The sequence below is a fragment of the Drosophila santomea genome, chromosome 3L, assembly GCF_016746245.2.
Source record: "Drosophila santomea strain STO CAGO 1482 chromosome 3L, Prin_Dsan_1.1, whole genome shotgun sequence".
Lineage (NCBI taxonomy): Eukaryota > Metazoa > Arthropoda > Insecta > Diptera > Drosophilidae > Drosophila > Drosophila santomea.
In genome coordinates, this window is record NC_053018.2 from 22,978,341 (window position 1) to 23,001,651 (window position 23,311).

A 23,311-nucleotide genomic window follows, 5' to 3' on the forward strand; every position below is an offset into this window, starting at 1 on the left:
GACGATCAGGTGGGAAATTCTCGAGTTTTTGACCAAATTATCGAGTTATGTATGTTATCGATATGAAGTTCCGCTCAGTGGGGAAATCATTGAACATCCCTATCATTTCGCAATGGCATACGCAGTACTGTTGATAGCCCCGCGGACAGTGTTTGTAAACGCAGTCAGTCCAGCCATAGTAAACAAAACGCGACGTTTGGCACGCTGCGCATTTTTAATGCAATAAAAGCGAAAGGATAGCAAAAATCACGCAACTGCCGTTGCGTTTTCATATTTTGCATTAAATGTGGCATTCACCGTTATATATCGGGGTCAGACTGCACGTCATTAAAGTGTGTTCTTGTCCAGCTTTTGAGGAAAGAAAAATCTGCGTAGCAAACAAACCGGTCGGTGCTTTTGTACATACATTATATATACACTATACACACAGACAAGTTCAGACGTGTACATGGCCGAGGAAAAAGCGTCGCAGTGCATTTTGTGTGGAAAATTAATTGCGCCGAGGGCGTCGAAAAACGGTGATTGCCTGCCGAGTTCTTAGTTTTTGGTGTCCATATGCAACCGCTCTGTCAAGCCTCTGCCGCGGGGGTGAGGGTGCATCCATGTGAGCCTACAACTGCGTGCGTGTGAGTGTGAAGTGGTGCGCTCAAACTTCGCGTTTTGTGAATAGCCGTGTAAACACACACACACACAACCAAACCGCCCGCCCACTGGTACACCCCTTCCGCTCCAGCAAAAACGTCAACTGTTCCACTTTCGACTGTCCTGATTTCGCTGCAGCACTGCCAGGAGAGCAGCTTCTTTCGGGGCGTATTCTCCGTCCTGCCGCAAGTCCAGGCAGCGAAGCCGCCGATCGAAAGACTCCTGCCAGGGTCAATTGCAGCATGCACGGAGGCTGCGACAGGTAAGCGCCTTGGAGTCGGTTCCAATTAGACACTTCCAAATCCGATTAGAAAAATACATATTCTGTGGCCACGGCCCCATTTATCGACTCTCTCGTCCTCTCTATCCGTTTTAGCCCGGTTGACTTCTTTGCTGGCCTTTTGCTTTTCCCCTGCATTTCCACACGGCTCGGCCTTTGAGTTTCTTTTACCTTGCACAGTGGAGCATTAAAAAAAAAAAAAATTCGAGATTCGATTGGCAGTTGCTTCTATACAAACTAACCTATTTAGTCTTATAAGTTCGTTACCTTGTCTCTCTTATTATGTTAATGTCCAAATAATATATGTATGTAAGTATCTACCTAAATACCATTTTGCAATAAGACAGCGAAAAGAAAGAACGAGGGAAAGTCGATTCTCGACATTGCATGAATGCAATTGATATAATATGTTACAACCTATTCAAGAAATCTAATATATCTACTATATTGAACTACGAGAAATGGATATTAAAATTTGTATAATTTAAGGAATCATAAGTATCCTATCAAAGTATGTATGTCACTAAACCCCTATGGGGGAGATAAACGTTTATGTTTATAATTTAAAATATAAGATTAACGAGTATCGCAATTTTATAAGTCGATTACCCATATGTATTTGAAAGCCAACCAATTGCCAAAAGAGTTTTATTCCTCTATTGAAATCTGATTTCACTCCACTGTGCGACTTAGCGTTTCTCGTCTGTCACTGCTGTCTCTGCTTTTTCTTCTTCTTGCTCAGTTTTGTATACAAATTATTGTGAGATGTTGTTGTAATTGTTTTTGCAGTTGCTGTTGCTTTCAGCTTTTATGGGCAGTGAATTCCAGTTGTTTGTTGTTGCTGCTGCTGTTTTGTTGGCCATGTACAAACGTTTTAAATAAAAACGTTTCAAAATTGATTTTGTCTGGTCTGCAGTAAATAAATTTGTATCCCCTAGTCCTCCCCATGCTGTTACCGACTGTGCTGTGAAGCGTGCAATATATGAACTATATGTAGCAGGAAAAGTGAAAATGCGACCCTTCCTTTTTTTGTTTTCAGGCAGGTGGAACTTAGTTGTTGATGCTTGGACTCCTTCTTTGCCGTGCGTCTTAATAATTCTATTAACATGTTCAGACCACCCGTTCGGCCCCCACCTCCCACTTCATCCCCGAGCCCAACACTTTGTTGACCCATATTCGAGCGTTTTTGTATTGCTGTTAATTAATATTTGTAATTCTCGGGTTTCGCTTTGACTGTGAGACCGTGTGCTGTTCGCTGGCCTGTGATAAGCCACTATTGGGTTAATTTTCAAAACAAATTAGTAGTTAGTCGCTCCATAGGGCTTAATGAAGCTGGGTTCGGAAAATACGAATTTTTAAAATTGAAAACTGGAATTGTATACGCAACTTTACCCATCCTTTATAATTTTGGAGAAAATTAAAATAATATCGAGCTTATCAAAGAAATAAGCGTTTGCCCATATCTAAAAATTAAATACCTTTTCTTTAAAATAAATATTACTAACACCTATTTTTCAATAAAAAACGTTTAAAAGTTGTTTTATCGTTTGCACACCCTTTAAAGTAATTAACTTAGTTTACCTCTTTTTAAAAATTATTAATAATTTCGTTTGCCCACCTACTAAGCAACTACCTTTACACATTGTATGTATGTATTTTCAGTACGTTGTGGCGTCGTCTCATGTATTAAGATCTGCCTACGGGAACACATAAATGTACATACTTTACAACTGCCCAAGTTTAAGATAATTCTGAAACTAGTATTTATACCCGTTACTCGTACAGTAAAAGGAAAAGGATGCGTTTCCGACCATATAAAGTACAATATGTATTCTTGATCAGGATCAAGACCAAGTTGAACTGGCCATGACCGTAGTAAGGCCTCGAGCTCAACTCTAAAAGTTAGAATGTTGAGATTAAGCATGCAGATTCCAGAGAAATTGACGCAGCGCAAGTTTGTTTCCAAATGCTGCAACGCCCAATACTGCCACACCCATACTTTTTTTGATATTTTAAAATTTATTCGTTAGTCTTGTCATCAATTTGGAAAAAACCGTTTTCCCCCGCCCTCAAACCGCCCAAAACGTCCACGTCCACTTTTAAAAAATTTTTATACCAGTTACTCGTAGAGTAAAAGGGTATACTAGATACGTTAAAAAGTATGAAACATGCAGAAGGAAGCGTTTTCGACCATATAAAGCATATAAATATATTCTTGATCAAGATCAATAGCCGATTCGATCAGTCCGTCTGTCCGTCCGTATGAACGCTGAGATCTCAGGAACTACAAAAGCTAAAAAGCATAGCACACAGATTAAGCATACGGACTCCAGAGACAGACGTAGCGCAAGTTTGTCGATTCATGTTACCGCGCCCACAAACCGCCCAAAACTGCCACGCCCACACTTTTGAAAAATGTTTTGATATTTTTTAATTTTTTTATAAGTCTTGAAAGTTTCTCTCGATCTGCAGAAAAACTTTTTGCCACGCCCACACACGGGTGTTCACGTATATACAAATGTTAGAATTTGTAGTACAATTTAATATAAAACTTTTATTATTGTTATAAATAAATTCCCCGAATTTTAAAGATCGACATATTTTAATTTCTCTATTTATCACTCCCATTTTTATAAAAAATATTTTATTACATATGTATATAGTAACTTACATTCAAACATCAAATAATGATTCCAATTAACAAAGATTTGTTTCCTTTTTTATTTGCATACTTTTCAAATAATCAAGTATACACTTTTAAAAGAGGTGTCGATCGGTATGTTGAGAACAATATGCGATTATTAAATATTTTTCTTCTTTGATAGGCACTGCCTAACTAAGTTAAAAAATTGTCCCAAAATATTTAATCTGCACTTCCTTGGACTAGACTCATTTTTCTCTTTTGGTATTTTATTGCCGTAGATCTCCGCTCGGCTGATCCACAAGTCCCGGACATTGATCACTTGCCTGCAGGATACGCTTGCCTTGGATTAGACAGCGTCCAGATGTCGTCAAGTAACGGTGGTCTCAGCAGTGCCACGAATGGCCGCAGCGGCAGCACCGGTAGCGCCAAAATTAACCTTAATTTGAAGGTGCATGAGAGGTCCATAGGAGGGGCTCTTGGGGCTGGGGCATCAAGTGCCACGACCACGTCAATTACTCACAAAACACTGCCAGACCTGAAGACGCAGAGAAGCAATAGCGCCTGCCACGCACACGAGTCGCTCTCCGCTCTTCGCCGTGTCGCGCTGCCGGAAAAGCCGCCCGAAAAGTTGCTGAGCTATGGCGCAGTCCAAAGCCGGATCCTGGGCCAAGAGGCTAGCGAAAATTTCCTTGTATACAGCGAAGGACGATTGCACTCAGGTCCGCTGCAATCGCTTATCGCCCATATGGTTCCCACCCACGAATACTATCCAGATGAAGGATTTATCTTCGCTTTTCTTCTCAGCGCCAGGCTTTTTGTGCGCCCCCACGAGCTATTGGCGCAGATCTCACAAACCTGGGAGCATCAGCAGCAGGATGTGAGCACTGGCGGAGATGTAGTGGATGATGCCGGTCAGGTGCCCGGTCGCACAAAGATGCTCAGCATAAACTCTGCTTCACCGCTAACGCAGCGGAAAGGAAATGCAGCGGCCGCCGCACACAATTCGGAGCTTGAACCGCGTCTTCAACTGCGGACGAACACACAGCGCTCTGCTCAGCACTGCATCAGACTCCTATCAGAATGGATAGAGATTTTCCCTTACGATTTTAGAGATGAAAGGCTTATGCAGCAAGTGCGCATCCTGGCGAGAAAGTGCGTCTACATTGATAATTCGCTGGGAAAGCAAGTATCGCGGATCCTGCAGCTGCTCGTGTCTCGACTTACGACGCTAGAGCAGTATGAGGAGTTTTTGCAGACACTTAGTTCCGAGGAGGCACAGAGTCAACAACAGCAGAACCACCACCACGGACACCACAATCACTTGCATAATGCCTTCCAGAGCTTTTTGGGGAGCTCTTTACATGCCAATGGAGCAAGTGGCGGCGGTGGATCTGCCAGCGGAACCTCTAATTCGTCCTCAAGTGGACCCACCTCATCCGCCTCCACATCTAACTCGATCTCCACAACACCCCAACCGGACGATGTGTTTGGCATCATGGACATGTGTCCGAGCTGTGCACACTTGGCACACCAGCTTACGGCCATCGAGCTGGAGCGCTTGTCGCACATTGGCCCAGAGGAATTTGTCCAGGCCTTTGCAAAGGATTATCAGCAGCAGGCCAAGGATGGAAGCAAGGAGGCCAACAAAAGCAAGTGTAGTGGAGGCGAAGGTGGTTCGTTGAACGACATGAAAAAGACTCGCAACCTGGAATCGTATGTGCAGTGGTTCAATCGGCTTAGCTACTTGACGGCAAGCGAGATTGTCAAGGTGGGTAAACAGTAAAATATTCATCAACGGATCAGACAAAATATATTAAATACTATTCTATTTATTGTGTGCTTTTTAGTACCCTAAGAAGAAACAGCGTGTGCGCATCATAGAGTATTGGATAGAAACAGCCCGCGAGTGCTTTAATATTGGCAACTTTAATAGTCTGATGGCCATAATAGCAGGTCTAAATCTGGCGCCCATAGGCAGACTGAAGAAGACTGTAAGTTGGATAAAATGGTCATGTTATTTTAGCTTTGACTCTTTGTAAATTTAATACTTAGTGGGCCAAAGTGCAATCGGCCAAGTTCTCCGTGCTGGAACATCAAATGGATCCAACATCGAACTTCAACAGCTATCGCTCTACACTTAAAGCTGCGATGTGGCGCTCAGAGGGCGCTACTGAGGAACGCGAACGCATAATCATTCCATTCTTTAGTTTATTTGTTAAGGATTTGTATTTTCTGAACGAGGGATGTTCCAACCGGTAAGTAGGACATGTAGTTCTCTTTATGAGCAGACCAAATGACTTTTTGCCTATATATTGAACAGGCTGCCGAACAATCATATCAACTTCGAAAAATGCTCCCAGCTGGCTAAACAAGTGATGGAGTTTAATGAATGGAAGAAAGTAAACTGTCCGTTCGAGAAGCTTCCCAATGTCATAGCCTATCTTCAACACAGCGCAGTACTCAATGAAAACACTCTTTCCATGGCATCCTTCGAGTGTGAGCCACCGGAGAACACGGAGGAGAAAGATCGCTACAAGACCGTAAAGGCAGAGACGAAGCAACAACTGCTACAGCAGCTGCAAGAGCAGCATCAACAGTCGCAGTAACCCCTATGCAGGGGGGTAGACTAAGCTACGCCTAAGCGCTTGCCATGATTATTTTTTCTACTAGAGCCGTAAGACCGGAGATATTTTAGCCTAAGTTAGTAACCCGATGACTTCACTGAGTTACTAAAACTCATGCACTCATTAACCCCTGCCTGCAAAAGATAAGCTTTTGAAGCTAGGGTCGCCAAGTAATACTCTGTCAATCATTTTTGTTTTCATTTATTTCTGTTATTTTTGTGTTCCTGTTTCAAATGTGTATTGACGGGCGGCTTCAAGTCTTTTTAAGTTTATGCTGCGAGACGTTGCCAGTAATTGTATTTATTTAACTAGACTATTGGGAGGATGGAAACAATGAATCACTGTACTTAAAGCCTTATATGGCTAACAGCTAATACAAGTAATTTGGTTTTTAGCGCAAAATACTTGGTATATCATAGTTTATTTTAATATAATTATGATAAAAATCCATTTGACAAGCTGCATGAGTACGCGATATCCGTACGTGACCAGTATTTATATATATGTATACAATTTTATAGCTAAAACAAATCTTTTTGATATTCAGTAATTACATCCGGGTACATTATAACGGATTTCATTCTGATTCTGTCTCGAGGCTTTTTTGCATCAGCAACATATATCGGCCTACTATCAGTCGCTGGGCATTAATACTTTCGTATAAGGAAACCAACAAGTAAGAAAGAAAACAAGAGGAAGTACACTTTGTGCTTAAACAATGCTTCTTCTTTATAAGAATTTGATTTTTAACAATGCAGTTGTAATATTGTGGATAATGTCATAAATGATATTAACTATAACGGGACTAAACACACCATTAATGATTAAAACGGCTTTCGAATAAAAGATATGACAGATCCAGTTCCCAAAACAAAACCTTGTATGCCTTTCTTTTTTGGAATTTTTAAGAAGGGTAAGAACTTTGCAGTTTAGGGTCAAACTATTTATTATAATTAAATTATCGTAAATGGTACACTGTGTTAATTTAAATTTCTGTTACATATAAAAATAAGCATTTTTGACTCCTGATCGGCATCATCAGTCGATATCTCTGAGTCTAACACATTTATTAAATTCAAATTAGTTATTTGGATTATGGTACTAACATTTCTTCAACGCCTATAAATCGACAATAAATTTAAATACATTTTACAGCGTTTTTGGTACAGGCCAATGAGCTCTAAATTATATTTTGTAATCGAATATCCATATACTTACTTCTTTTTTTTAATGGGCAATTTTTTTGCCATCACGAATTTTTGCGATTAAGAAGTAACAATTTAAATATAAAATATGTTCGAAGGGCAAAATTTCATTAACATACATAGAATCCATTTTATAGATGAGCAAATTATGATATACATAAATATGTTGAAAAGTTTGTAAAAGGTAGAAATTGTTATAGGAAATACTCTCCTAGTCGATTCAGCCATGATCTCTATAGAAATTTCGATATGCTAAAGCATTTTAGCTTACGTCCGCCCTAAGCACATATATTTTTTTTTTAGTTTTATAATATCAGTTTATTTTATTTTCGATATGTAGAATATTGTCCAATGCAAATAGACTATTGCTTTAGATTATTAAATGTCTTAGATAACTTTGAAAAATTAGTAAACCCAAATTACTTGCAATAATAAGATCGTCTATCTTAGACTGTCAACAGTCAAGTTCCTCAACACGCATCTTGAACAGGCATGTTCTAAAGTAAAGTAAAATGAAGAAAATGGTTGAATGTATTCGTCCTCTTACAGTAAAATATCCCTATCGGGCAGTAACAGAAGTGAGTGGTATTTTTAAGGATTCCCATTTAGTACATTCCAGTCGAATGGTATATTGCCTCGGCCCAATAGTGGCCACACTAAAGCTGCCTGCGAACGTGTTGGACGCGACCGAGCACGCACTTCCATTCGAAAGCCTGAAGATGTGCCACCTTCCGGGCCGTTGTTGACGCGGTGAATCGAGGCGGAAAAATCGATTGTGCTCGTGTGATTATTTTTGTTTTGATTTGCGGCCTCCCGCTCTCGTAATCCCCGCGCGGCCTTGGCCACATGACTCATGCCAGGCTGGAACAATGAAAAACCACAATAAGTACGTCAAGTTGCCCCAAGACCTTGATCTGAGTTTCCACAGTGATTTGGACCTGCTGCCGGATACGGCGGCCGACATCGACGTAGAACTAGACCCGGCTGCAGACACGGATGTGGCCGCGCTTAGTGTGAACGTGCCTTCGTATCTGGGCCTGGACGAGGACGACGACGTGGTAATCATCGCCCCCGGCGGAGAAGGCCTTCGACTGGCTCCCACGGCGGCGGAGGCAGTGTCGGCACGCAAGCAGCAGCTGCAAGGGCAGCAGCGCAAGCAGCTGAAGAATCAGCTGGATCAGCAGGAGATCCTGCCCAAGAGCAAGATCTGCGGACTAGGCAGCGACAGTATCTTCAAGGTGAGTTAATATCAGGAGCAGCTAAGGAAGGAAGATCACGATTCTGTTGAAAGTACAGGATTAGCAGTTTGGTGCTACATTAAATTATTTTATCGGGATTCGGGCTTCTCTGACGCCTGCAACTTGTGGCTGACGGAGATTCCTCGGCCCTAGGAAAACGCTGCGAAATTCGAGGCGTATCAAAACAAAACAAAGAGCTGAAAAATCGATAAGCGACAAAGAAGAATATTGCGACGCTTGTGACAACCCCGAGTTCCGCTGGCAAAGGTTTTCACGTAAAACCCTGTTGACTTTTTAATCGGCGAGTGGGAACGAGGAGCACGGCGGATTTGTTCGAGTGAAGTTTTCTCTAATGCTAATGAGCTCTTATATTAATGGAATTTGTGTTGACACACTCTCTAAGAAGTAATTTGGCTTGGCCAAGCCGTCAATTAGAATAAGTAGGACGGTGTTATAGAAAGACTTAAAAAATCAATTGAAATATCTATAGTTCGCTCGCGTACCTAGTTTATAATTCATTTTGGCATGGGACGTATTGTAGTATCGACTCTTTTGCAATCAATAATGCGTCAGACCCGTGTCAATCATAACCCTGCCCCTCTACTGACGATAAAAAGCATAGTTAATTGTGTCGAGCAGTACTGTTTTGGTGAGAAGTATTATATAGAAAATGAAGTTAATGAGCTAATTTAAATTATTTCGCCTAGAACTGGGTCAATTCGTAGGAAACCCAGTTTTTAAAGCCCATTTCGGACCATTGGGACCCGATTTCAAAATCGTTTTTGTTTCCAGCGCTGGTTTTTATACTGGTTTCACCTCGAATGACACGTAAATAATATATAATTTGTTATATACACCTTTGTTTTGGGTACAAAGGCTACCACAAGCCTATTAGTTTCTTAGAAGCATATTTTGAGTGTTTAGCAGAAGGTGCTGTAATAGATATCAAATTTAAAGATTTCATTGAATCATTTGAAAGACTAAAGGTTTTAATAACTTCAGATCCGATACTGAAGTTTGTGAAAGAATTTTTATTTGCCTTAGGAATCAACTTTTCCTTAAAATACTTATTTTTGGTCGAGATATACATATATATTATACATATATGCAGAATATGTAAGTAAAAGTAGACACGATTGCCCTGCTACATCAAAGACCTTATTTCTGCGTCGCTTCGTCCTACATTCAAGTTTGCAAAAAATTAAAGGACATTCGTGCTTTTACGCCCCATGTACCCCATAGATGTGGGTTTGTTGGGCCTCAAGTCACTGTTATCTAACCTAGTTTAAGTCACTTTTTATAACACGTATACGCCACGTTCATTGGGCTTAGTTTCTTTTTGAGGCCAACTTTTAAGCATCGCTTAGGTTATCTGTGTTTCAATTTGTTTCCCACATAGTAAAATACTATGGGATACAACTTAGAACGAATTAATTAATTTATTATTAATAATTTATAATTAATTGGTACTCGTAAAGTAAAAAAACAAGAGAGAACGCTATAGTCGAGTTTTCCGACTATCTGATACCCGTTACTCAGCTAGTGGAAGGGAGAAAGAGTCTTAAACACTGACAGTTTTTGGCGGTTTGTAGGCGTAAGAGTGGGCGTGGCAGAAAGTTTTTTGTCAAATCGATAGAAATTTACAAGACTAATACAAAAATGAAAAAATATCAAAACATTTTTCAAAAGTGTGGGCATAGCAGCCTTGGGCGGTTTGTGGGCGTTAGAGTAGGCGTGGCAAAAAGTGTTTCAGCAAATCGACAGAAATTTACAAGACTAATACAAAAATGAAGAAATATCAAAACATTTTTCAAAAGTGTGGGCGTGGCAGTTTTAGGCGGTTTGTGGGCGTTAGAGTGGTCGTGGCAACATTAATCGACAAACTTGCGCTGCGTCTATGTCTCTGGAGTCTGCATGCTTAGACTCAACTTTCTAGCTTTTGTAGTTCCTGAGATCTCAGCGTTCATACGGAAGGACAGACGGACATGGTCATATCGACTCGGATATTGATCCTGATAAAGAATATATATACTTTATATGGTCGGAAACGCGTCCTTCTGCCTGTTACATACTTTTCAACGAATCTAGTATACCCTTTTACTCGACGAGTAACGGGTATAATAACCCCGTGGACTGTAGTTCACGTAGTGACGATGCTCTCCGTGTGAAAAGGAAACGCATTTTCACAATTTTATTATTTGTTCCCATCTAAAACCATGGCAACCCCTGGTCGTCAATCAATGGTCCTCCATTATTAGAAGTTGTTGAGTGATAAAAAGTATTTCAACACTAACAGTTTTTGGCGGTTTGTCGGCATTAGGCATTAGAGTGGAAGGGCAAAAGGATTATTGGGAAATCGAGACTAACAAATATGTGAAAAAATATCAAAACATTTTTGAAAAGTGTGGGCGTGCTTTTGGCGGTTTGTGGGCGTTAGAGTAGGGGTGGCAAAATGAATCGACAAGCCTGCGCTGTGTCTATGTCTGCATGCTGAACTTTTTTCTTAACACTAGCTTTTATAGTTCCTGAGATCTCGGCGTTCATAGGGATGGGCAGACGGACATGGTCAGATCGACTCGACTATTGATCCTGATCAAGAATGAATCTAGTATACCCTTTTACCCTACGAGTAACGGGCATACATATATTAATCCATTAAAATCATTTTTTTTGCATATATTTTGTTTTTTGGGTTTTTTGCATACGAACCAAAAACAAAATCGTTTTGTGAATATTTGTTTAACGGAGCATCGGACAAATGACTTAAATAATTTTGTAACTAATATTTTATATTTATTTATTTATTTTATTTAGTGATAGTGCAGTTAAAAAGAGGTGGCTTACAGCTAATGCTTTTACGGACTATCTATGTACATACAAAAGTTATCTACGTTTTTTAGCAAGGCAATCGAGTTGCTTATCACTGTCCGCAATTACATCTTATATCATCGTTGGAAATTGTCGCTACAAATCAGCTCACAGTTTTCCCTTTCCAAATAGTAAGCAGCCAAAACATTCAAGGTTTGCTTTTTACACACAAAAATTGCGGGCACCCAAAAAAGATTACAAATTAAATTAATTGCGTGCAAAAATTCCAGAAAGCGTAGAGAGCACAAAGCCACTAACTGTTGGTTAACATCCTTTTCAGACTTCCACCATGTTTATCACCCCTTGCTTGTTGTCGCTCCTTTTAGAATTCGTAGAAAAATAGCTGCTAGGGTCCTTGGTTGAAGCGGCATCCTGTTAAAAGGTGTTTTCAGGGAAGTTATGAATGAAGGACTGTGGAACACTCGGAGAAGCAATGACTTCGATGAGAAAGCATTAGCATAACAATCAAGGGAGAACGCTATATTCGTTTTCCTCGACTATCAGATAACGTTACTCAGCTGGTGAGAAAAACAAAGAAAATGTTGTTTGGATATCAAAATAGAAATAACAAGTAAAATATTACAAAAAAGTTAAATACGTTTTTTTAAATTGTAGGCGTGACAGCGGCCAGATCTCACCATCTCACATCACCATCACCATCACCATATATTATATAAATATATTTTAAATATTTACTCGTTTCCCGAAATAAGAGAGTTAGTTGTGTTCACGTGCCCCGCATTTTATGACACACAGCTCATCTTTCGACCAAAAGACACACATGTGTTAAAAAACTGAAAACTCTACATCTGGTTTTTATAACCGTTGCTTGTGATATTCAAGGAACTCACCCATTCTCTTTTGATTTTTCCTTGATGGCTTTCCCTTTGCCTTATAAACATGCAAAATGTTTAATTACGGAACCAGCCAAAGCCAAAACATGATGAAGAGGATATTACTGAAGGTCATCATTTTTTGAAATCAGTAGGAATGGGCATCATTTTACCTTCCGTCGCGGAGAATGCTCCCTGTCGGTCTGGGTACTAAACAAATATTTTAAACATTTATTTCGTAGTCGGAAATGAAAAACTGGCTTTAAAAATCAATGCCAAATGGTTGTTCCTTACATAGACATTAAGCAGTCACGTTAATTTGACAAAGATTATATAAAACTGACATGTCAAGCAAATTTTTTTTGGATACGATATTAATAAGCTACTTAAATAACCTATCTTAACAAACCTAATATAATAAGTGATGTATCAATTTTTCTTCGTATTTTCTCAATTTATTTATATGTATGTATTATACTTAATTAACACATTTGAGAACCCTACCCTTCTTCGCTTCAGGTGATTACAGTCTGCAAGCCAAAAGTAAAGAAACATAAGTTTAATCCAAGTTATGTTTTGGTATCTACAAGACTAATACAAAAATGAAAAAATATCAAAACATTTTTCAAAAGTGTGGGCGTGGCAGCTTTGGGCGGTTTGTGGGCGTCAGAGTGGGCGTGGCAAAAAGTTTTTTGGCAAATCGATAGAAATTTAGAAAACCAATACAAAAATTAAAAAAAAATTTTAAAACATTTTTCAAAAGTGTGGGCGTGGCAGTTTTGGGCGGTTTGTGGGCGTTAGAGTGGGCGTGGTAACATGAATCGACAAACTTGCGCTGCTTCTATGTCTTGGGAGTCTGTATGCTTAGTCTCAACTTTCTAGCTTTTGTAGTTCCTGAGATCTCGACGTTCATACGGACAGACAGATGGACAGACGGACATGGCCAGATCGACTCTGCTATTGATCCTGATTAAGAATATATATACTTTATGGTCGGAAACGCTTCCTTCTGCCTGTTACATACTTTTCAACGAGTAACGGGTATAAAAATTGCTGTTTCTTTAAGTTACAAGTACCCAGATATTATGGATTTCTTACAAGCATCTTATTCTAGGGCGCTAGACTGGGCGTTGCAATAGCCAGCTCCAAACAAGTTCCTTTTGACGGCTTAATAATTTCCAAGATGGGCCGAGGATGGACAATTAATGTATTCCATTTCTCTTATGGCAATCCCTTGTTATAACAAACTGAAATAGATTTTATTGAAAAAGCTCATATATCAGAATATATGTACACTGCCATTTTTAAATTAGTCGTACCCAAAGTTTAATAGTATTTAGGGGACTTTTGCCATTAAAATGTTGAACCCAGAATATCTCCGGTAAGAATTTGTTGAAAGACAGGTGACAGCTGTCATTTTGGATACATCTCATAGTAACAAGTTGAGCGTTGACGGCCCTGCTGCTTTCAATAGTGACTTTCTCATAAACCTTGAAAAGTTCTCACGCCGATATAAGAAGTCAAAAGTGCCTTATAGAAAGGGAAGAAAAAGTTAATAGTCTTATATTTTCTTCACTATTGTTTTATGAATTGAAATATTCTACCCACACAAATGACTTCCGCAAATTATTTATTGTTTTTTATATTCCCTTAAAATTTATTTAAGTCACTAAAGCTTATGATATAATATAATTTTTCAGAGGGTAGCATTTAAGCGCTTTTCAATTGAATTTTTTTTTTTCAACAATTTGTTGTCCTGTAATTTTTTACATTTTAAATTTTCAAGGAAAAGTGGGAAAAAAAACCTTGATTTGAAACATTCCCTCCTTATATGACTGTACTTTTCGAAGCTCCTGAGAACCTATTTGGTTGGCCCACTTCATATCCTAACAAAAGCTTAAGCCAAACCCCAGAGAAAAATATTAAATTCGTATATTGTTTATATTTTATAGCCCCTTTCTCTAAGTTTTCTCTTCTTCGTCGGGGGAATCACTTGTTTCCAGTTTACTTATGTGGGAATGTTCAGCCGAACACATAGATGAGTTGTGACGAGGAAAGGAGATTGACGATGAAAAGCGAGGGGTTGAAATCGAGAGACGACGCTGAGAAGACGTAAAAAACTACGACGAAGATATATCAAACGATGTTAAATTCTATTCATTATATTCTAAAATATCTTATCCAAGCTATACCGAGCAATACTAAAAATCAAATAAAATAACAAAACAGTGTGACTTATCATTAAAAACCAAAACCAATCCCACACTAATATCACACACATTACTTCTACTGTCTATTAAAGACTTGTGATGTCCAGTTTTGTTTTATAATAAATTATACCTTTAATTAAAGCAACCGCTACTTAAAAAATTATTAAAAAAAACAAGAGAGAACGCTATAGTCGAGTTCCCCGACTATCTGATAACGGGTACCAGCTGGTGGAAGTGCAAAGGAGAAAATTCCACACTGACTGTTTTTGGCGGTTTGTGGGCGTTGTAGTAGGCGTGGCAAAGAAACTTGCGCTGCATCTATGTCTGTAGAGTCTGTATGCTGAATCTCAGCTTTCTAGCTTTTATAGTTCCTGATATCTCGACGTTCATACGGACGGACAGACGGACAAAGCCAGATGGACTCGGCTATTGATCCTGATCAAGAATATATTTACTTTATATGGTCGGAAACGCTTCCTTCTGCCTGTTACATACTTTTCAATGAATCTAGTATACCCTTTTACTCTACGAGTAACGGGTATAAAAACAACTACATCCCGGTTTGTGGTCATGACTAATGTGTTTTGGACGTATTGAAAAAATAAATATATACATTTCAATTTGAAGAAAGAACGATATAGTCGAGGAACTTAAATATCAGATACCCATTGCTCGGTAAGTGGGATTACGTTTAAGGTATGCCAAACAAAAAGAAGCAAATAACTGGAAAACTAAGTAAGTTCAAGAGATTTTAAGGCTAATAGGGATGCAGATTCTAGTGACGCCTTCGCAGAGCAAATTTGTTTTAAATCGTTTTGATTTAGATTAATTATTTTCTTCTACGTCCCAAAATATAGCATATTTAAAATAAACCAAAGGTTCTTTGGAAGAGCAGTCTATTTGCATATAGTGCATATATATGATGTTTCCATCTCTCTTACACTAAGTTGAGTAATGGGTATCTTATAAGCGTAACACTCGACTTAAGCGTTGTTTTCTCTTGTTTTATTTTTTTTTTGTAAGAATATGTAAAAATTAAAATCCATTCAGGGAAATCATTTAAGTACATCTCTCGAAAGATGGGGGTGTTGTCTCCTGACCCAAAAAAATGGGTGGAAAACCATGTAAACCATAATCCTGCCAGGAGGCTGGAAAAAAGTATTGAAATCAAAGCAAAATGAGAGAAATGGCATGGATTAGATACAGTCGTAAGCCAGGCCTATAGAGCACTTACCGTTGACACTTATACTGGGTTAGTCACCCATCCTTGCCAAAGCTTCTCGGCGTATTCCTCCAAACACCCCGCTCAGCTCCATCTGCAAAACAAGCACAGAAATGAAACATTCTGCACTTCCGTTGATAATTTTTAGGGTGGTTGAGAATATCACATTTTTGCCGATGATAGGGAGCTGTAATCAAATGGTTCCTAAGGCTGATTTTCATTCTGATAATGGTTTGATAATTTGTACAGTTTGCATTCGAACATTTTAATTAGCTATCGATTTTAATCGCCACAAAAGCATTATGGGCGAAATTGTGCTGGCCAGAATCATTGATTGGTTTTGGTGCGACAACTTGAATCTGCGCGTTACAGAGATTGTCCTTTGATTTCAAGCTTTTGGGATCCTTGACGAGTAATCCCAGGTGCAGAGAGTGTACCTTCCTTTTCCCACTATTGAAAAGTGTAATAAGTAAAATGAGATATTGGAGACGAATGTTGCACAAACAGAACCCGAAGTAAATGTATAAAACGTGTAGAACGAACATAAGTACAAGACCTGGAATAATAAGGCGGCAGGACGCCCCGCAGCTAAATGGGATGGGTTGACGATGATTGCCGCTTGTGCAAAGTAAAGTTACCACCACCACTACCAAAAGCCCTTTTAGCAACAAGAGAACAGGAACCTGAAATCGTTTCTCATTATCAGCACTTGAAAACAAAAAATTATTATGCATTCAGAATAAAGTAGCCGCATATTCTTTATAAAATTTCGCAGGCAAATCCTACAATTTTCGACAGAGTTACCTTTAAAACTGAGGAATTTGCTGTTTAATTTTTTTAAGAATTTAAATATTTTATTCAATTTTTATTTCTTTACCTTTTGCAAAATGTAATCTGAAGTGTAATGAAAGTTGAAAAACTTCGGAGCAGGGGTGCACGCTGTAAAAACAATTAAAATGGCCACATTTAAAGCGACATGTGAACATATTCACCTAGCGCCATTCCTGAGTCCAGTCATTTCATTTTGGCTTCTCTGTCGGATTGTTGATATGTGTCGTCTGGATCCAGTGTCTGCGTCAATAGCATAAGGCTCGTGTGGCGGAGGTGGACATTGATTAAACCTCCCAGCTAATGTTTGACAAGCCCGAGAGCATAAGCCCCATAGATTCAACGCGATATTTACTCAGTCCTGACGCGATTCTTATGAAGATGCTTTGCAATGTAGGGCAGATATTAAAGGATATTATATTTTTAGAGTTAGGAATCCGTTTTCCCTGTAAAGCCGTAATCATAATCAGATCAAGAGCTTAAGTCAAAGTAAGAAAGACATATGTATATCGCACAAGTACAATGCCGAAATGTACCCATAAGTATGTGCAAGGACTAACTGTTTACAGCTTAGTAGAAAATTAAATTCAAATACAGCCCAATAAAGCTTTTATAGTTGCCGATATCAAACTATTTAAAGTGAATATTTAGTTGCAATCTAGTACAGCTATTAAATAAATAGGAAACAATACAATATATATGGAATTTATTAATGGGCCCTCTCTAGTGATTGCGAAATTTGTGTGTGGTAAACGGTAACCAAAAATGACTCGAGTTTCATTGGACTGGCTAAATTGTCTGCCCCGGATCCACAGCCAGATAAACGGACATCGGGCGAGGCGAAAGCGAGAAGTTATACAAATAACTGTGGCTCGTATCTGTCAGATACAGATGCACACAGCGCACCTTCTTCCTTTCCAGCTTGTGGGGAAAAATTCCCCTTTGTGCCAGCAGCTATCACAATTTTCGGATGTATTAGACAAAGGGGGGAGCAGTGAAGCAAAGTTGGGTGGTGGAGGTGTAAGCTGTGTTAATGTCTGTCAGCGGGGAACCGCACGCAGTTCCCCAGCTGATACAAATTTAGTAAGTCCTGTGTGGGAGGTTTGCTGTCTGGCCACGATCAGAATATTTTGGGATTTTTCTGTATAAGAAAATGACATGAAGACTTTCTTAGCCATTGATGCGATTGGCAGTAACTGCTTCAAAACGCAACTGCGAATACTAGATGTGGTGCATTTCAGCTGGATTTTTGGATCCTCCAGCACGGGCTTTATATCTACCCCGTTACTTTTATTTAAACACACCAGTCAACTTTGTGTGGCATTTACCCACGTTATGTTGGCTTCTAAATCTAAATTAAACAAGAGAGAACGCTATAGTCGAGTTCCCCGACTATCTGATACCCGTTACTCAGCTAGTAGAAGTGCAGGTTTGTGGGCGTTAGAGTGGGCGTGGCAAAAAGTTTTTTGGCAAATCGATAGAAATTTAGACGACTAATACAAAAATGAAAAAATATCTAAACATTTTTCAAAAGTGTGGGCGTGGCAGCTTTGGGCGTTTGTGGGCGTTAGAGTGGGCGTGGCAAAACGGTTTTGGCAAATTGATAGAAATTTACAAGACCAATACAAAAATGAAAAAATATCAAAACATTTTTCAAAAGTGTGGGCGTGGCAGTATTGGGCGGTTTGTGGGCGTTAGAGTGGGCGTGGCAACATGAATCGACAAACTTACGCTGCGTCTATGTCTCTGGAGTCTGTATGCCCAATCTAATCTTTCTAGCTTTTGTAGTTCCTGAGATCTCAGCGTTCATACGGACGGACAGACAGACAGACGGACAGACGGACAGACAGACGGACGGACAGACGGACATGGCCAGATCGACTCGACTATTGATCCTGATCAAGAATATATATACTTTATATGGTCGGAAACGCTTCCTTCTGCCTGTTACATACTTTTCAACGAATCTAGTATACCCTTTTACTCTACGAGTAACGGGTATAAAAACTTTATTTGTCAGCTAGTAAGATGAGCAATGCCTGTTAATGATTGCGCTTTATCTTTCGCCTCCAAACTCCAACTTAAAACTTTTCCTGTTCGAGTTTCAAATGGTTTTTTTAACTGAAAGACTAAGACTAAGAAGACTAAGACTAAGACTTAAAGGGGCTTAACCTTTGACCATTTTAGAACAATCATAACGGTCAATAGTGTAGTTGTTGAGGCACTAATAGATTTGGGCCTAGGGAGAGCAATAATAAACAACCTTTTGTAGCAGTCACTTTATTTTTTTTAAATTTATTTTAGCAAAGCGAGCAGCTTTAAAAAACTTTGTTTTTCTCCTTCGCCAGTGTTTCCTCAAGTGTCGTCCAAGTGTAGCCCTATCCAATAACCGCAGATCATGGGTAACACTTTTACCGAAGGTTTTCAGGGTTACGCCTTTTTCGCCTCGTTGGCGGTTGAATTTAAATTACGGCGGTAACAGTTGTCGTCACAGTATTTTAAAATGCTTCGTATAAAAGCAAGAAAGGAAGCTAGCTAGGACAAGCGGCAGCTTATATGTACTGCTACATCAATAGATTTCAATTATTTTCTTTGAAGGATTACAACCATTCTTATTCCATGATTTTTATTATTGCACACCATAAATCAAAACCACTTTCACATATGAATTTCGCAGATGTGCAAGCCCTTAAACCCAGTCTAATATTGCTTGACACCTACAAACGGGGGGTATTTAATGGTCCCACCTCTGTATGTTTTAAACCCCTGCGCCTTGCGGCTCTGCAGCCAGCGACCGCATATCTCGCAGTGGAACTTCAGTGCACGCAATCCACTTTTCACGACCCTCAAGGCTAAATAAATAACTTATCCTGTGCATATTAGAGAGTTGGACTGAGGCTTAATGACGACCAACCATGTTCTTAAAATGTATTCTTCAAAATTTAAACACATTAATTTTTAAAATATGTTAGGATATGCTAGTTTCCAATCCATTTTTTTCCGGTTTAGGCCTTGAAGTATAACGATTAAAAATTCAGCTTCGGAGTGGATTGCTGTCCGGTATTTACTGTTCAAAACTAAATGGAGAATATGATTCGCCGGAAAGAAGGCGATTTTCCGTGGCGACGCCTAAAGGAGCTCACCCCTCTGTGTCCTGTCTAGCCAATAATTAGATTACGTATGGCCCCGAGATGGGTAATTCTTTAAACCTTATTAACAGAAGAACATGCGTAGCACATTAAAGTAAATGGCATGGCAGTTTAGTACTCTTAAGGAGGCGGCGCCCTCTGCTTCATTGAGTCTTACTTCAGTACAAATTCACCCGAATGTCCCAAACTTCGACGCCCTTGACGTCCAAGCGTAGGACCTCGCCGGCAAGTCCTGGCTCCACGGTCCTGGTCGAAAGTCCAACAACTTCGAGTGGCGTACGCAATCGCCGTTCGAAGATCAAGGGCGTCAGCAGTAAACTTAACCCACAAAGGACTATCAGCCACGTCAAGGATTCACGGTCTGCTTCACAGAATGTGAAGTCTCGCGTAGTAGCAGCCATGAAGGATTGCAAAGAGCAGGATGAGGACCATCTGGTTCAGGTGAGAGGCGATTAAAAAGGTGTTGAGCTTGGGTTATTTTTGACTGCGTGGTTTGTTTAGAGAATTCATGTTCCTTGACCAATTCTAAATTTTTATTCTAAAATTTATGCTTCGGTAACCTTTTAATTAATATATAACTTTGATGGGATTTTGGTACTCTAACGTCCACAAACCGGCAACAACTATCATTGTGGAAATAATTCCTTCGCACGAGTAACAGATAGTCTGGGATCTCGACGTTCTTTCTTGTTGTTTTATTGTAATAGGTACAGGATTTTCTCGAATGGCTCCCCAGATTTCATCAGTGACGTGCTAATGAGGCATGTGATATATACCTACCTGTATTTTACCTTAGACCAGAGTACCTTCCTGCTCAGATAGCCATAATTGAAGGAACATCAATATTTATTTCGGTTCAGCCAGGCGCGGCTTTTGTTTAAATACGCCTGTTTGGAGCGTGGCCTTAAATGAACACTTTTCCCAAGTCGATGTGAAACTCCTCGTCCGTGGTCCCTCCCCCTTCAGGCATATTATTTCTTGTGGCTTCTTCGCCTTTCTTTTCTAATGGAGGTCCTGGCAACTCCTTGGAATGAGTCAGATTCTGGGAGGCACTTAACGGCTTTCGTTGCTTTGGATGAATGGCGTTGCCGAGACGTGCTAACGAACTTTATGGAGTTGCAAACTTGTTACAGATGATGTAAGTGGCTAGAAATTACAGTTCACAGGGGCAGTTCTTCCGCGTACTTCCATTTTTTTTGTGCAATCGGGTGCATTGTGGGTTCTCTATCACCGTATAAATATCCCAGAACGGAGAAAAATTGATTTTTCAATTTGGTATCTAGTTGCAATTCGTTGACCTGGATCTTGAATTTAGTACTTGCTTTTATCGAATACCACTTAAAAAGCAGTGTGTATGTATATACCTATGTGAAAATTATTTAACTCGCCTCGGCTTGAATTCATCTTTAATCCCAAGCGAGTAATTACAATTAAATTCACTCTGATTGCACTTGTTGTCCAAAGATACTCGTTCTAACTAATAATGTATACTCCGGTCGATAAATTTAATAAACGTGAACTTTTGCAATTACATTTAAGTTCATTTTATTTTTTTTTAGCCGCGGATTATTTATTGACCACCAGACTTGTTTTGTGCACTAAGCGATTCTGCTCGCGGCGCTTGAAGCGTTTAAAAATGTATAATGTGCATCTCTGGTCTTAAATTGCACACATAATTATTATTTAATAAAAGATTCGGTTAAACTTTAATACATACATATAGATTGCATTCGTTAGATATACATTACCTCGGGTATCCGCATGTCCGAATGCTACTATTGTTTTAAACTGTAGTAACAACACCATAACCACCAAATAGTTCTGGCGATTTTCGTTTTTTTTTCTGCGTGTGTTAGCTGTAAACACGATTAATTATAGTGTGGGCAAAATTTTTTTTTGCTGTTGATTTTACTAATTGAAAAATAAAACAAGAGAGAACGCTATAGTCGAGTTCCCCGACTATCTGATACCCGTTACTCAGCTAGTGGAAGGGAGAAGGAGAGTCTTAAACACAATTTTTGGCGGTTTGTAGGCGTTATAGTGGGCGTGGCAGAAAGTTTTTTGGCAAATCGATAGAAATTTACAAGACCAATATAAAAATGAAAAAATATCAAAACATTTTTCAAAAGTGTGGACGTAGCAGCTTTGGGCGGTTTGAGGGCGTTAGAGTGGGCGTGGCAAAAAGTTTTTTGGTAAATCGATAGAAAATTACAAGACTAATACAAAAATGAAAAAATTTCAAAACATTTTTCAAAAGTGTGGGCGTGGCAGTTTTGGGCGGTTTGTGGGCGTTAGAGTGGGCGTGGCAACATGAATCGACAAACTTGCGCTGCTTCTATGTCTCTGGAGTCTGTATGCTTAATCTCAACTTTCTAGCTTTTGTAGTTCCTGAGATCTCGACGTTCATACGGACGGACAGACGGACGGACAGACGGACAGACGGACGGACAGACGGACATGGTCAGATCGACTCCGCTATTGATCCTGATCAAAAATATATATACTTTATATGGTCGGAAACACTTCCTTCTGCCTGTTACATACTTTTTAACGAATCTAGTATACCCTTTTACTCTACGAGTAACGGGTATAACAAGAGAGAGCGTTACTCAGCTAGTGGAAGTGCGAAGGAGAGTCTTCAACAGTTTTTGGCGATTTGTGGGCGTTAGAGTGGGCGTGGCAAAATTTTTTTTGGCAAATTGATAGAAATTTATAAGACTAATACAAAAATGAAAAAATATCAAAACATTTTTTAAAAGTGTGGGCGTGGCAGCTTTGGGCGGTTTGTGGGCGTTAGAGTGGGCGTGGCAAAAAGTTTTTTTGCAAATCGATAGAAATTTACAAAATACAAAACTGAAAAAATATCAAAACATTTTTTAAAAGTGTGGGCGTGGCAGCTTTGGGCGGTTTGTGGGCGTTAGAGTGGGCGTGGCAACATGAATCGACACTTACGCTGCTTCTATGTCTCTGGAGTCTGTATGCTTAATCTCAACTTTCTAGCTTTTGTAGTTCCTGAGATCTCGACGTTCATACGGACGGACAGACGGACGGACAGACGGACATGGTCATATCGACTCGGCTATTGGTCCTGATAAAGAATATATATACTTTATATGGTCGGAAACACTTCCTTCTGCCTGTTACATACTTTTCAACGAATCTAGTATACCCTTTTACTCTACGAGTAACGGGTATAACAAATGAAAAGTATTTGTCGAAATTGGATACAAATTGAGAAAACTGCCTCTAAAAACATTAATTTTTAATAAAATCTACTATTTATCACACCATATTTTATGACCACTTAATCGAAAGGGTTATGATTTTAGTAAAGCAAAAGTAAAATTGAATGCGCCACTGGGCGACGCCTGGCCTTGTCACTGTAAACCGTCGTCTGTGCACTTCGAGAATTCGACTCCTGGACAAGATGAGGCAACCCCCTTTTCCTAGTTCCTATCTGCTAACTCATTCTGTTCGTCTGCTTTTTTTTATCTCTTTGCGGCTCTCGATTGTCAAAGTCAAGCTGTCTTACTGCTGCAGGCGTGGAAAACAACTGTAATGGTCTTGC

The 23,311-nt window shown here is 39.5% G+C and overlaps 2 protein-coding genes and 1 long non-coding RNA gene across 6 annotated transcripts in view; 2 read left to right on the forward strand and 1 right to left on the reverse strand.

Annotated features, from left to right (window-relative positions):
• Nucleotides 1-147: 147 nt before the first annotated feature.
• Nucleotides 148-6,740, forward strand: LOC120448729 (ras-GEF domain-containing family member 1C). Its single transcript, XM_039630901.2, has 5 exons — nucleotides 148-904; nucleotides 3,845-5,334; nucleotides 5,414-5,557; nucleotides 5,619-5,821; nucleotides 5,887-6,740. The coding sequence occupies exons 2-5, from the start codon at nucleotides 3,928-3,930 to the stop codon at nucleotides 6,170-6,172; spliced, it is 2,040 nt and encodes a 679-aa protein (XP_039486835.1). The 5' UTR covers nucleotides 148-904; nucleotides 3,845-3,927; the 3' UTR covers nucleotides 6,173-6,740.
• Nucleotides 6,741-8,062: 1,322 nt separating this feature from the next.
• Nucleotides 8,063-23,311, forward strand: part of LOC120450610 (calcium-transporting ATPase type 2C member 1) — a 32,048-nt gene continuing 16,799 nt past the window's right edge. For 2 of the 3 annotated variants that reach the window (XR_005616290.2, XM_039633745.2), the window contains exon 1: nucleotides 8,063-8,633. Coding sequence is in view for 2 of the 3 variants with exons in the window: in XM_039633745.2 (XP_039489679.1) it covers nucleotides 8,265-8,633 (369 nt within the window). In the remaining variant the exon portion in view is untranslated. Of the gene's footprint in view, nucleotides 8,634-19,905; nucleotides 20,185-23,311 lie in introns of those variants that run through there. The other variant, XM_039633746.2, reaches the window with a different exon arrangement.
• On the reverse strand, nucleotides 10,923-13,805 carry LOC120450612. Of its 2 annotated transcripts, XR_005616292.1 has the most exons (5): nucleotides 13,654-13,805; nucleotides 13,433-13,581; nucleotides 12,353-12,544; nucleotides 12,100-12,304; nucleotides 10,923-12,019 (listed from the first exon to the last, which is right to left on the reverse strand). It is a non-coding gene; the product is annotated as an uncharacterized LOC120450612 (long non-coding RNA). The 2 variants fall into 2 exon arrangements; XR_005616291.2 differs by having other exon boundaries at nucleotides 10,923-12,304; nucleotides 13,654-13,804.